The 13,423-nt window shown below is 36.1% G+C and overlaps 3 protein-coding genes across 3 annotated transcripts; 2 read left to right on the top strand and 1 right to left on the bottom strand.

Moving 5' to 3' along the window:
• Positions 1 to 1,326: 1,326 nt before the first annotated feature.
• Positions 1,327 to 1,980, top strand: LOC149926676 (dnaJ homolog subfamily C member 30, mitochondrial-like). Its single transcript, XM_090157733.1, has one exon. It carries the CDS (start codon positions 1,327 to 1,329, stop codon positions 1,978 to 1,980), a length of 654 nt encoding a protein of 217 aa, XP_090013859.1.
• Positions 1,981 to 2,061: 81 nt separating this feature from the next.
• Yip1d1 (Yip1 domain-containing 1) lies at positions 2,062 to 3,161 on the bottom strand. Its single transcript, XM_090158848.1, has 2 exons — positions 3,101 to 3,161; positions 2,062 to 3,028 (listed from the first exon to the last, which is right to left on the bottom strand). Exon 2 carries the CDS (start codon positions 3,020 to 3,022, stop codon positions 2,213 to 2,215), a length of 810 nt encoding a protein of 269 aa, XP_090014974.1. The 5' UTR covers positions 3,023 to 3,028; positions 3,101 to 3,161; the 3' UTR covers positions 2,062 to 2,212.
• Positions 3,162 to 3,488: 327 nt separating this feature from the next.
• On the top strand, positions 3,489 to 11,365 carry PolE2 (DNA polymerase epsilon subunit 2). The gene is made up of 9 exons (XM_090158359.1): positions 3,489 to 3,668; positions 3,729 to 3,956; positions 4,023 to 4,278; positions 4,336 to 4,514; positions 4,579 to 4,841; positions 4,909 to 5,023; positions 9,440 to 9,635; positions 9,696 to 9,872; positions 11,231 to 11,365. The coding sequence occupies exons 1-9, from the start codon at positions 3,553 to 3,555 to the stop codon at positions 11,312 to 11,314; spliced, it is 1,614 nt and encodes a 537-aa protein (XP_090014485.1). The 5' UTR covers positions 3,489 to 3,552; the 3' UTR covers positions 11,315 to 11,365.
• The last annotated feature ends 2,058 nt before the right edge of the window (positions 11,366 to 13,423 follow it).

Here is a 13,423-nt window from a genome sequence, read left to right on the forward strand (position 1 = left end):
TAGGTTATAGGTTATTTATTGAGGAGTAAAAACGCGAACAAGTAAAGAGACTAAGAAGTGGGGGAGAAAACTAAGCTTTATTTAAGGTTATTTATTGCCGTATGAAAATACACTCTAGCGGCTCCATAGTGGAGCTCAGCAAGAACAGAACAAAAATTACACAAATAAGCGTAAACAAAGCAAAAATTAGACAGTAAAAAGTAAAATTGGGTTAAAGATAATATCATAGTAATATCACGAGTACAATTGTTAAAATAGTTAATATGCTCAGTACATAGGAACTGCATATTGTTAATTAAAATTAAGTTTTCTTTTGACGCTCCCACTTAAAATATTTGAAACTATGTCAGAGTCCCAGGGTTGCTCCGATAGGCCCAAAACCTCAACTAAAGGGTCTTTGTTGTGATGGGTACGCCAATTAATGATATCGTTGCTCAAGTCAGTGAAAGGGCAGTCAAAAAGAATGTGTTCAATGGTTTCTCTGCTTTATGAACAATTTTTACAATTTTCGGAGTTAATTGAGCCAACCTACTCCGGCCATTAAAAGAGATCCGGTCCTCAGGGCCGTGCTTAGAGGTATCGCGGCCCCGGGCGAAATGCATGGGCGAAACTGAGTGTAGCGGCCCTCCGGTATATACACTCTGTTTGAAAAGTCTTCGACAGCTGAAATTTTTGCCCTCTTTTTAATTCTGCTAGAAAACTATAATAGATAGCTCGATGAAACCAATTGCAACTTTTATTTATTTTCCAATATCTTTCGTTATTTATCGGTTTCGTCCGCCAAAAATTTGTAGTTTGGCGGGAACTGTCGAAACTCATTTTTGACAACTGTTTAAATATTGGTTCTACGGCACTGACTCGCGCGTTTTTGAATTCACAATGGTCGGTTCATATTTAGAAAGTGGAAAAATTATCCCTCTACAAAAAACGGTTGAGAAGTTATCGCGTTTCCAAATTGTCATCGAAGTTGCGTTATTTATAATCGCTTGATGAATTTTAGGTGTTTCCTAGTTTCGAGGAAAGTTTGGAAACGCTATAACTTCTCATCTTATTTTTATCGCCCTTCGATGGCGCCACGTAATCTGCCCGCCTCATTGGCGAAAAGGTGGTTGGCACTTGAGGTCACCTTCGCCAGATTCAATTGTGCCTCTACTTATTCTCTATCTCTATGGATAAATCTTAGGGATGAAGTGCGTTAGTAAGTTGGGTTTTTGGACACATTGTAATTGTGTACAATTAATTTAAGCTTTTAATAGTTTAGTTTTTAACTGTAATGTTTCTATTTCTTTTCTTTTAAAAGAATTTGTGTAAAGACATATTGATCAAATGCTTAAAAGACTGTTTGGAATAAAAGAACGGTTCACAGTACCAACAAAGGTGTCAGTGTTCAAGCACATGAGAAAGTGCATAAGGTTTCACGCATCTTTAAATAATTTAAAATCAAAGAACCTTTATGATGTTTTAGAAATCACTAGCAATGCAACACAATCGCAGATTAAAGCAGCATATTATAGGCTTTCAATGTTACATCATCCCGATAAAGTGCAACACGAAAAAAACCTTGAAAACAAGTTTCAAGAAATTACAGAAGCTTACGAAGTCCTGTCAAATGTAGAAAGTAGAAGAAATTATGATAGAGGAATCTTAATTCAGTCTCCATTAGGAACGGAACAGCCTGATATTATAACACATCCAAGAAAGAGACCAGCACATTTGGGGAAAACGGAGAAATATAACTTCGATGAATTTTATAGGATGCATTATGGTTCAACATTAGAGAAAAGAAAAGTTCACAAAATGAAATATGAAGAGTTTGTCAAAGATAGAGAGACTAAGTTCCCAAAGAAACTATCTATCCATGAAGGAATAGGCGTGTTATTAATATTAATATTTATCGTTTCAATTAATCAATATGTTAGAGAAAAAAATCTTATTTATGACAAACCTCCCCCTTTGGAGAGCAAGGATAAAAACCCTTAGGATGTTTAGTTTAAGCAATTTGGAGCTATTTATATGCCTCTAAGGTTAATTTTCCAGATATCTAAATTAAAAGTTACAATGTCATTGAAATTAAAGTTCATTTATATTCATGATTTACATGATGAAAATACGCTCATATTTGGTTAATCTTCCAACTTTAATCCTAGGAGGTTATAAACAATCGTCATCAAAGTTCTTAAAATTAATTACATATAGATCTTAGAGGAACACTTTAAAACATAGTTAACAATGCGAACACACCATAAAGAAGGGCACAGGGGTAGGCTATTAAAGGTTGTTGGTGATCCATGGCTAAAGCTGTTACAAAGAGTTTAGAAGCCGATATGGCACACCATAGTACCACTGTTACAGCCACGACAGTACCAATAATGCCTTTCAGAGATAATAGAATTGAAATTCCGGACAAGACCACCATGGGTAAGAGACAATATCCCAGAACGCTAACTGTCGCACCCATGGATATACCTTGTACACTCATTAGGTTGAGAAGTAGATATAAACCCAAACACCCCAAAACTCCAATACCGTAAATATAACCAAACTGCACTTTCCCACTCAGTAATAGAAAACTACCAAAGGCCAGACAAAAAACCAGGGGACCAGCTAAATCCGTTTCCAACAGTATGACGGCATCAGGATCCTTCAGTGGATTCAAAACTGCAACTGTTTTTTGCCAAATGTGGTCAAAGTTTATTCCCAACTCTTCCAAAAGAGGGGGTTCGTCTTCGTAATTATCCCCATTTCCCTCTTGATAATAGGCATTGCCACTGTCAGGTGTTAAAATACTTCCTCCATATCCTGAGCCTGAATATGCGTAAGGTTGGGCTGTACTGCTATACGAGCTAGATCTCTGTTGGGTTTCGGCAGGATTTGAGTAATCAAACTTCATGAAATCTTGTTCCGCAACGTATTCTTGTCCATCCAAAGGCATATCATAGGAATACCCTTGTTGTTCATTATTACTGGGATTCCAGGAAGTTTGGCCCTCATAAAAGCCTTGATTGTCGTTATAACCAGACATTTTAATCTATAAAACATTTTATATTTCTGAGATATATATACTGATTAATTAAATAAAAATAATTCGATTTAATCTCACCTCTTTTAACGATCTCTACTTCGGAGCCTACACATCACCATATTGATGACGTCAGAAGCGCTTAATTTAAGAAAATTTGAAGTATAACAATTGCGCCGGTCTGGAGTTACAAAAGTCAAAATACTAATAATTCTACTTAAGATCGAGATAATTCTGAATCTATCTTCAATTCGAGTGGCCCATGGACAAACTAATTAGTTTGTCCATGAGTGGCCAAAGAAGTAATAACCCAAGAACTCTTTGGGAACTTCAAAATACTAAGATTTATCAAGCTACCAGAGAGTTTGACGCGCTTAAGAACTCTAAAAAAGAATCCTTCATTGGCCAATGGAAACAGAGATCTATTGAGAAATCTCTCAAATAGAATTCTTTTTGACGTACCTCTTCTTAGCACAAAACGTAAACAATGTCACGTGGGCCTTTGGCGGGATCCTGTCATTTTTAGTAAACGCATGTTTGATTTTTTTTCGATTATTAGAATTATTATTATTATAATTATGTCTTCAATAACGAAAACTAAGTTGGAACTAAAGAATCATTTTGAATTGCACGGTTACCTACTGAATAAGTTAGTACTTTTTATAATTTTACATAAAATTTCTTAATTTAAAATCCTTTATGATGATAGTGATGGACTTGAAATTATTGCTGATCTATTGAATGGATTACCAGTTATTGAGAAAAATGAATGGCTTGAAAGACTTACTGATATAATACAAAAACAAAGTTTGGTTTCAGCAATCATAGATGGGGAAATAATTACCAAAGTTATCAAAGAATGCAGTGATATAGAAACTCAAGAAAATGAAGCCCTAACCATAATCAATGCATTCACGATACCTCGATTCATATACAAGTAAATAATCATTCTCAAATTAAACATAAAAAAATTATTAAATTTTCTTTTCTATTAATATTTTAGCTTGGAGTATAAGAAATTTGAAAAAGATAGCTCCGTTCCAACGTCTTTAAATTCAATACCCGATGAGAAATGGAGATTATTTCACGAAAGATATCAACTAGTCATGCAAAGAACTAAAAGACATCGATTATTTTCCAATACCATGTCAACATTATCAGCCACTACATTTACGTTAAAACCTGTGGAATTCTATTTGAGCTCAACAAGTTGTCATTCAAATTGTTTAATATTAGGAATGCTATCACAATTCAGTCACGTAAGATAAAATTTTATTTGCTAAATGCAAAACCATAATAAAAATATCTCTTTATAGAGAAGTTTCTGTATCGAGGACCCAACAGGCTACCTTCCAATTAATTTAACAAATGCCATCTACAAAGATGGGTTATTTACAGAGTGTAGTATAGTTTTGGCTGAAGGAACCTACGATGATGGTACTTTTCACGCTAATGCTATTGGGTTTCCACCAGCCGAAATTGCATCTTCATCAATGTAATTAAACTTTCCTTGGCATTTGAACTAAGAGATCAGATTTGTAATTTTAAAAATTTTATAGAATACATTTTGGCAACATGAATTATTTTGGGGGAAATTTGCATACAGCAGCTAAGCTTTCGGATAAAATTAAGTTTCTGGAAGAGAAAAACTCCGACTCTATGTTGGTGTTTTTATCTGATGTTTGGTTGGACCAAATTAAAGTTATGGAAAAGCTAAAAATTCTCTTTGCTGGATATTCCGAAATGCCACCTACAGCTTTTGTTCTAATCGGGAATTTCATTTCTACTTACAAAGGAAAAGCAGTCTTTAAAACGTTAAAAGGTATTTGATTTTTTATAATTTATCTCTCATTATAGTAACTAATTAAATTTACTTGACTTTTTTATAGAATGTTTAAAAAATCTATCAAATATGCTAAGTGAATTCACTCTACTAGTTAGAAAGTCTAAATTTGTCTTTGTGCCTGGTCCTAACGATGCTGGATTAACTACTATATTACCTAGGTTAGTACAAAGTATTTAAATTGAAGAAAAAAAAAGAGTTTATAGCAAAATGGTACCACTGATTTGTGTAACCAAGGTTTATAATAATCAGCTGGGCTAAAACCCATGACACAACCTTTTAATTTAGTGACTTTTAATGCCTCTAAATCAAGTAGCTGGGTTAAATTGTGTAGGATGGGGATGGCAAGCCCTTCATGCCATGCGATCCAACAGCTCCCTACACTTACTAAATAACCCCTCTTGTTTGGTAGGTTGCGCTAAGACTATACCAAGTAGCTTCCACAAGCCTTCTTAGCGAAGGGGTGGAGTGGTTAGCGCTTTGGTCTTGCAGCAAGACGAGCCGGGTTGGATCCCACTGTGCAAAAAACTCGGAATTCCTCTCCCCGATGGGTTAAGGGGTTTTCCCGCGAGCTCTTTGGTTTCCTAAGCGCACCCTACCAAACAAGAGGGGTTATACTCCCTTTAACCTCGACTAGTTATTATGGAAAGTGGAAACTGAAAAACTCAGGGGGAAAACCCCTTTAACCAGTGGGGAGAAAACTTGCCAACACAATGCAGTTGTTCTGTGTTTTCCCCCTTTAATCCCCAAGCTGGGATTGATCACAGCTCCTCTTGCTGTGAAGTGAAAGTGCTAACAACTACGCCACCCAACCAGGCAGAAGTAAATTAACAGATTTGATTTTGTTATCCCTAAAAACGTTTTTTCCCCCCATGAATAGCCAGTTTAGTTGAAGCTGATATGCACCCCTTCGTTAGGAAACCGTGGTGTTTTGGATTAATAGGTTACCCTATGACGTCATTCTACACCGATTCTGCTAAAAATAAATTCTGGACCAGCAGACGCAGGGCTCCCAGAGTACCTATAATTCCTATAATTTCAATATGCTCTTATAATTTCCTATTTTCTCAAAATTGTTCGTATAAATTCCTATTTTTTCGAAATTTTCTAGTTTTTCTATAGCTATATCCAGAAATTCCTATAATTTTAAAAAATAATGTATTAGAAAACGGCCTTAACGTTTGGGAAAAATTTGCCTTCTAAATAGAGCTTAGCGCTGGCTTAGGTCCGGTGTTCCTGAAAATATCAACGGTTGGGCTCTCAGAGTTCCTATAAATTCCTATAACTTCAATATACTCCTATAATTTCCTATTTTTTCAGAATTGTTCGTATAAATTCCTATTTTTAGCAAAAATGTTTCTATAAATTCCTATTTTTAGCTAAAATGTTTCTATAAATTCCTATTTTTTGGCTAAAAATGTTCCTATAAATTCCTATTTTTTGGCTAAAAATGTTCCTAAAATTTCTATAATATTTAAAAAAAAAATCGCTGGGAGCCCTGCAGACGATTTTTTCAGTTTACACTCTTTACGGCACCTTTTTAGTAGAAGTAATAAGTGTAGTTTCAACCAGGATCCTATATGTTAGAAGGATAGGTAGCCCTCTGGCCAGCCCATGTTTTCAAACGACGGCATATAGGATCCTTGGGGTACGTTCAGCAGAGCTCATCGGACTCACCGATTACTAATCGGTGCGGTGACTTCGGTTTCCTACTGTACGCTTTTTCGAGTTTCCGGTTTTGACGTCACGATGCTCATCGGTTACTCACTGAAGTCATCAGCTGGAAGAGTCGGTTTTTCCGATTACTGACGTAAAACTACTATAAAAGCTACGCCATTTTAAAAAACACCGATGACTGAATAAAAGCGTTTAGCAACTTACGACGTCATTATGACGAAAAAGCACATCGGTGGAAAATATCAAATCCATCGGGTTTTTTTCCGTTGACTGCTGCTGAACGTAGCCAAGGTTTCAACTCTCTAACCTTGACGAATAGTTCAATTTAGGTTATCCACCTATTATAGCAAACAGAAGGTGCGCTGTTAAGCTCAATGAGTAGTTGCTTCTTAAGACCTTTTCACACGAGCCAACTTTTCAAATCAAAATGCTGAGTCAGCAAAAATGTTTAAACCTTTTTAAACATTTTCAAATTGTCGGTTAGTCGTATTAAAGTTTTTCGCCTTGAAGGCCTATCGGCCGAAGTACCGCATATTTTTCCCCTTTAAAGCTTAGTTTTCTCCCCTACTTATTGGTCTCTTTACTTGTTCGCGTTTTTACTCCTCACTCTCTAGACCATTGGTGGTTCTCGTGTTTTTATTTACGTAAACATTTATTGACTTTAAAACGTTAACTTTAACGCTAAATTTCGCACTCGACTAGGGTAGGAAAACAGCGTTTCAGCAACGGCATAAATATTTTTCAGAAATTTCCGTTAAATTTTTAATAAATATTTTTATTTAATTTGGGGGCCCTGGTGGCCCGCAACCCCAGTTCGAATGATTTATTTTAAGGGCCTCTGTTTTTAGAACCATTGGCCCCAGGACTCCCGCTATTTACAAGTCTGGCTTCAGGAGTGGCTGCTTCAAAGTCAGGTTCATTTTTGCCTAGTGACATCTGTATACGGGAAAGTAAACTAAGAATAAATAACGGCTCGGATTTCTAAATACAGATGGCGCCAGGCGAAAACGACCGGTTTTCGAAGTGCTGAGCCCAACTTAGAACCTTGGAGAAGGGAAGTATTCTGGAGTGTAAAATCCCATAGCGGTAATAAGAACGTCCTTTCCCGCCTATTGCTGTTAGAATTACCCAGACTACCCCGGTTTTTGGTCGGACGTCAGCTTTATCTGCCATCATTCTGGCTTGATGACGTCCGACCAAAAAGTGCATGATGGGAATTTTACAAAGCCGCAGGTGGCGCCCGACTTTTCCACTCCAGAATACTTCTCTCCTCCAAGTTAGAACCAAGGCGATATAGGCTTCGAGCTTACAAAAAATTGCGCCATCTGCTTCAATCCCTGTCAACTAAATGTGTGAAGAAATAGTTTATTTTTGATCCAGAACAAGTTAAAAGTATCCACCTACTTTTGACCAAAAATTAGACAATGCACGAAGCCTATTCACACTGATTCCAATCATGGAAAAAATATAAAGTTTAGTTACCATCAGGCGAAAATTATTCAAAAGATATATTGATTAAAATTTTAAGATGACGTCAGAGTCTAACTCAATACTCTTATCAATTATTCGTTAAATTGTAATGTGGTTGCATTAGCCAATCCAATAGGAAACAGCAGATTAAAATTCAAACTAATATACACAACAAAATTCTGCCAATAGTTTACGGTGAGGTGTATGCCTAGTTAGTGTAAAATTGGGATGAGAATAATTTGGAAACACATGGAAAAAAGTTAAAAGTTTTCGTCCTTGTGTAAGCGAATTATATTAGCCTACTAGAAAGCGTAATGTATTTTTTGGAAGCGTAAAATTTTATTTATTTTATTATTTCGCGCTCTAGTTGAAGCTAAGCTTGAATAGACCTTTATATAAAATAAGCTACGCTTGCTGAACGTTTTTTTATGTAGCTCAACGTCACGAAATTCGTAGAAGTTCAGTTCAGTTTATGCTTAAAAACAGGGCTTTTCATAGAAAAACGTCATCGATACGTCACCCGTGACGCAGCAGCAAGATCAAAACAAGAAAGCCAATGTTATATTATAGAAAGGCCTATTGTAACGGTAAAATTTTAAAACCGGAATTAAGGAGAGTTGCATAAGGAAAATAATTCCAGTAAGTTAAATATAGAGAGGGTTATTTCTTTAAAGGGGAACGGCCAAGCTTTTCCAAATATTGCCTTATTTCCGTATAAAAAGATCAACAAGACGTTCAATATACTAACACGTACCTTTTTTGTCTTGAAAAAATAGCTTTTTGCCCAAAAAGTTGAAACGAAAAATAACGCCAGGTGTTTGGGTTTGAATTTTCGCCGCCATCTTAGGGGCTGCCGCCAGCGCCCCTAACACCGTATGAGCGATTTAGGCTTAGGCTTAGGTCTCTTATAACTGGAAAGCGTCGCGCGTGCAAATTAAAAAAATCTTTCAAATCTACAGCAGCGCGCGCTGTTTTTTTTAATCAATTTTAATGGAGCCGGGAGTGTCTCACCGGTTTCTCACCAGGTGTCGTGGCAGACGCGCGCTTTTCGAAGGGGAGGAGCTGGAAAACAGGGTTGCCATACATTTTTGATGTTAAATTAATAATTTAGATAAAATTGAAAAAATGCATGGCAACCCTGTTAAAATAGCGCCTGCGTCACCATGTTCCACACACAAGCTTCCATAAAACGCCGCTTGAGGGAAATAGGAATAACGCCCATTAGTCACGCGATTCTGCAGACCTTTAACTTCACTACAAACCACTAATCAGGATTGAAAATAATAAATCCATAGGAGGTCCAATAATGGAACCCTTCTAAACACGAATTTCAATTTCCAAACTTTGTTACTCTAGAAACTGAAGTTATAAACTTTTGCTTTCGTTGATGTAACGCTGCTAACGCAGATTTATGAAATTTAAATTAACAGGCCTCCGATATCAAATTGGGTAACCGAAGATTTCGTCAAACAAATTCCTAGTGCAGTATTTTCAACAAACCCATGCAGAATTCAATTTTGCACTCAAGAAATCGTGGTTTTTCGCGAAGATCTTCTCAGTAAACTATGCCGTAATTCCATCAATTCTCCGTGGCAACAAGATCAAGAGGTTGACATCCCCGGTCTGGTAATTTAAAGCGTTAAGTGGCTAGCAATCTTATCTTTGTTTAAAAATACTCTTTTCTAGTGCGCCAAAACTCTGGTATCCAACGCCCACCTTTGCCCGCTGCCTTTGAACGCGTCACCAGTCTACTGGGCATTCGACCACGCTCTGAAGTTGTACCCTCTGCCTGATCTGGTCGTCATTGCGGATAAGTGCGAACCTTACGAAACCAAAAATACCGGTTGCACTTTCATAAATCCCGTAAGAGCGCATTAAAGTCGCGCGTGGAGGAAAACAAAGGAGTCGTTTTGTAAAACAATTTTACGCGAAGCTAGTTGACAAAAAGGGGGTAAACACTGGGTCTTTTTTAGGCGTGTCACGTAGCGTGATTTCCTCAAAGAGAGTGACCGCAGGCAACTATGTGGCTTTAACGCTGCTTCACGTGTCAAAACAAGTTGCTAAAAGCAAAAATGTAGTTTAGCGCTTAGTTCGCCATCTACATTCGTGAAATCGAACATTTAGCGAGAAAAGAACAGTAATATTTTAATATTATATTAATTCTTTCTTTAATTTGATATTAATTTAATTCTTTCTTTAATTTGATATTAATTTAATTCTTTCTTTAATTTGATATTAATTTAATTCTTTCTTTAATTTGATATTAAGTTAATTCTTTCTTTAATTTGATATTAATTTAATTCTTTCTTTAATTTGATATTAATTTAATTCTTTCTTTAATTTGATATTAATTTAATTCTTTCTTTAATTTGATATTAATTTAATTATTTCTTTAATTTGATATTAATTTAATTCTTTCTTTAATTTGATATTAATTTAATTCTTTCTTTAATTTGATAATTTAATTCTTTCTTTAATTTGATAATTTAATACTTTCTCTAATTTTATATTAATTTAATACTTTCTCTAATTTGATATTAATTTAATTCTTTCTTTAATTTGATATTAATTTAAATCTTTCTTTAATTTGATATTAATTTAATTCTACATTTAATGAGATATTAATTTAATTTACATTTAATGAGATATTAATTTAATTTACATTTAATGAGATATTAATTTAATTCTACATTTAATGAGATATTAATTTAATTTACATTTAATGAGATATTAATTTAATTCTACATTTAATGAGATATTAATTAAGTCCTTTATTGTAATGTGATATTAATTAAATCCTTTATTGTAATGTGATATTAATTTCATTCTTTATTGCCATTTAATATTAATTTCATTCTTTATTGCCATTTAATATTAATTTCATTCTTTATTGCAATTTGATTTTCGTTTATTTCAAAAATTACTCTTTAAGCTTAAACTCTCCAGCCCCACTAGATCGAGGACAAAATATTCCTAGAACAGACAGCGACCAAGCGAAAAGCCCTCTATACTCTAGTAGCCAGTTTGTACATATCCAAACTCCAAAGCGGCTCTACCTTTGGCAATGGTTTTAACCAAAACTAAATTTATTAAATTTGTTTCTTTTTCGTCCGCCCCCATTCTTCCAAATAATATTACAACACGACTCCTTTTGACTTTCCTCCCTGCGGCCCACATTGACGAAAAGTGTCTTACTGGGCGAAATCTGTTATCTTTTTTAGGGTTCATTTCTCAGAACGAATTTTTCCTTCAAAGTGTATATGCCATCCACGCGCCAAGTTGAAGACAGTCAAATTTGTGATTAGTGTATTTTTATACTTGTATTTTAATATGAATAAAAATATTTAAATTTTTTATTATGTTTTTTTTCTTTGTTCCCTTATAAATAGGTTATTGTTCCCACTAACAGACCACTCCCCACGCTAAAATAGCAGTATAACACCTACTTAACCTTGAAACACCTTCTTTCGGCCTAGAATAAGCGCTCCGAAATATAATGTCCGTGACAAAATTATCCACCACTTCTAAACGAGCACGAGCCAACAATTTGCCCAACGTTTTTGTTGGCCAAGTTTTAAGGAATGTCCGGTTTTATGGCCAAGGCTTAATTGCGAATATTTAAATGACACAATTTTCGTACACACCTTTTCTATTCTATTGATAAATATAAATTATAATATAAATTTAAAATCCTTTTTTTAATGTAATTTTCTTCAAATCTCGTGTAAACTTCACAAGCGAATAGACAGGGCCGTAACCAGGGTGGGGGTCGGGCCGTGCCCCCCCCCCTGAAACATGGTTGTATGTACAATTTTATTTTTATTTTGTATTTGCTTCCATTGCGTCCCCCCCCCCTGAAACCAAATCCTGGTTACGGTGCTGCGAATAGAGTGCAGGAAAAACAACTAGCATAAAGTTAATAATTGATTTTTTAATTAGAATGTTTTAAGGAATGGATGGTATAGAGACCTCCTTGCCTAAGAAAGTATGACCTACCAGGGAAAGCCATCCCGGTACGCCCTTGGACCTACCTAAGTCATAAAGGGGTTAGTTTACAAATCTTAACAGACCAAACAAAAACAAAAAAAACGTATTAACAGCGGGTAGTTCATCAACCCATAATATTTACAGACTCATTAGTCGTGGAAATCTTTTGTAATGAAAACAATACGCGTTTGTTTGAAGTGACCCATATACTTACGGAAGGGAGTAACGCGATAGCACACCTCAGAGAGTCGGACTAAAAACAATCTCGCCATACGGGCCAACGTTCGCGAAATATAATCAAGCAGAAGTTAATAATATATCTATTACGAGATAAGTACGCATATAGGACACAAAGGGAGCTTAGGGAGGCCCAAATAGCTTAAAGCGGCTAGGGCGCAGGGGTTGATCGAATAAAAACTTGTAGATGTTTACGGTAATAGTTAGTGTAGGCTAGGAGCAACAAACACAGCACCCACACAATGAGAACGCAACCCGTCAAAAGTCGTTCATTTTCTTGCGTACATTTTTCATTGGTTAAACGCTTTAGCGCCTGCTGGCGTCGGAAGGGGGGAATTCGGAAATTGTCTAAAGGCGTAAAGGCTCGTCCAATGAAATTTGTACACAGCACTGCGTTAGCGTGTTTAAAGGCTGGCTGTGTTCTCCTTGTGTTTGTTGCTCCTAGGTGTAGGGAGCTGTTGGCTCGTGTGGCATGCAGGACTTGCTGCCACCCTCCTACACATTGGTGTAAACTTTTTACCCTAAGACGTTTTATTCGCCTGTTCTCGGGGTAAGATTTACACTGTCCCGAATTTTGTTCGCTTGTTCCAGAGCTCTAAGGTTACACTTTTTACTCCTCCTCGAAAGGAGGTGTAGAGGGAGTAATCTAGCTTTGTCGTCTGCTTAAATTTCGTCATGGGCAAGCTTTTTATAAATAACCTTTAACCACTTCCTTCTTACTACAAATCTTTTTTTTCTTCATAACAGAATTGAAGTAAAATGACGTCATATGGCTACACTTTTTAGCCTGCTCAAAAAACCCAGAACAGGCGGAAAAAAACCACCTATTGACGGATTTTGAAATGACGTTTTAGCGCGCGACACTACAGGTACTTGTCTTGGGCACACAGCCTTCTTTGTGTGCTTTTTGACCATAACATGTAGAGGTATTTTCACGCGCAAAATGAATTTTAAAAGCCGTCAATTGTAACCCGGCCACCTGAACTAATGGCTTTAAAAGTCGCTTGATGACTTAGGCCTAAGGTGGTGCCAAGGGTATTTGCCTAGCTGATTTTACTTTCACTTTATGGGTCAGTTTGGTGCTGTTTAGAACGTTAAAATGTAATATGTACCTTCTCAGGTTATAGTCAGTCCCCAAGGGCGCCAATACTTTCCCGTTCCAAACGAGACAAAAAATTCGAAGCATCATT

The sequence above is a fragment of the Leiobunum rupestre genome, chromosome 9, assembly GCF_980474605.1.
Source record: "Leiobunum rupestre chromosome 9, qqLeiRupe1.1.hap1, whole genome shotgun sequence".
In the NCBI taxonomy this organism is placed as follows: domain Eukaryota; kingdom Metazoa; phylum Arthropoda; class Arachnida; order Opiliones; family Sclerosomatidae; genus Leiobunum; species Leiobunum rupestre.

Coding starts and splice junctions, on each gene's coding strand:
- LOC149926676 (XM_090157733.1), top strand. CDS start 1,327: ATGCTTAAAAGACTGTTTGGAATAAAAGAACGGTTCACAGTACCAACA.
- Yip1d1 (XM_090158848.1), bottom strand. CDS start 3,022: ATGTCTGGTTATAACGACAATCAAGGCTTTTATGAGGGCCAAACTTCC.
- PolE2 (XM_090158359.1), top strand. CDS start 3,553: ATGTTTGATTTTTTTTCGATTATTAGAATTATTATTATTATAATTATG. Junction 3,669..3,728: donor CACGGTTACCTACTGAATAA/GTTAGTACTTTT, acceptor TTATGATGATAG/TGATGGACTTGAAATTATTG. Junction 4,842..4,908: donor AGTCTTTAAAACGTTAAAAG/GTATTTGATTTT, acceptor ACTTTTTTATAG/AATGTTTAAAAAATCTATCA.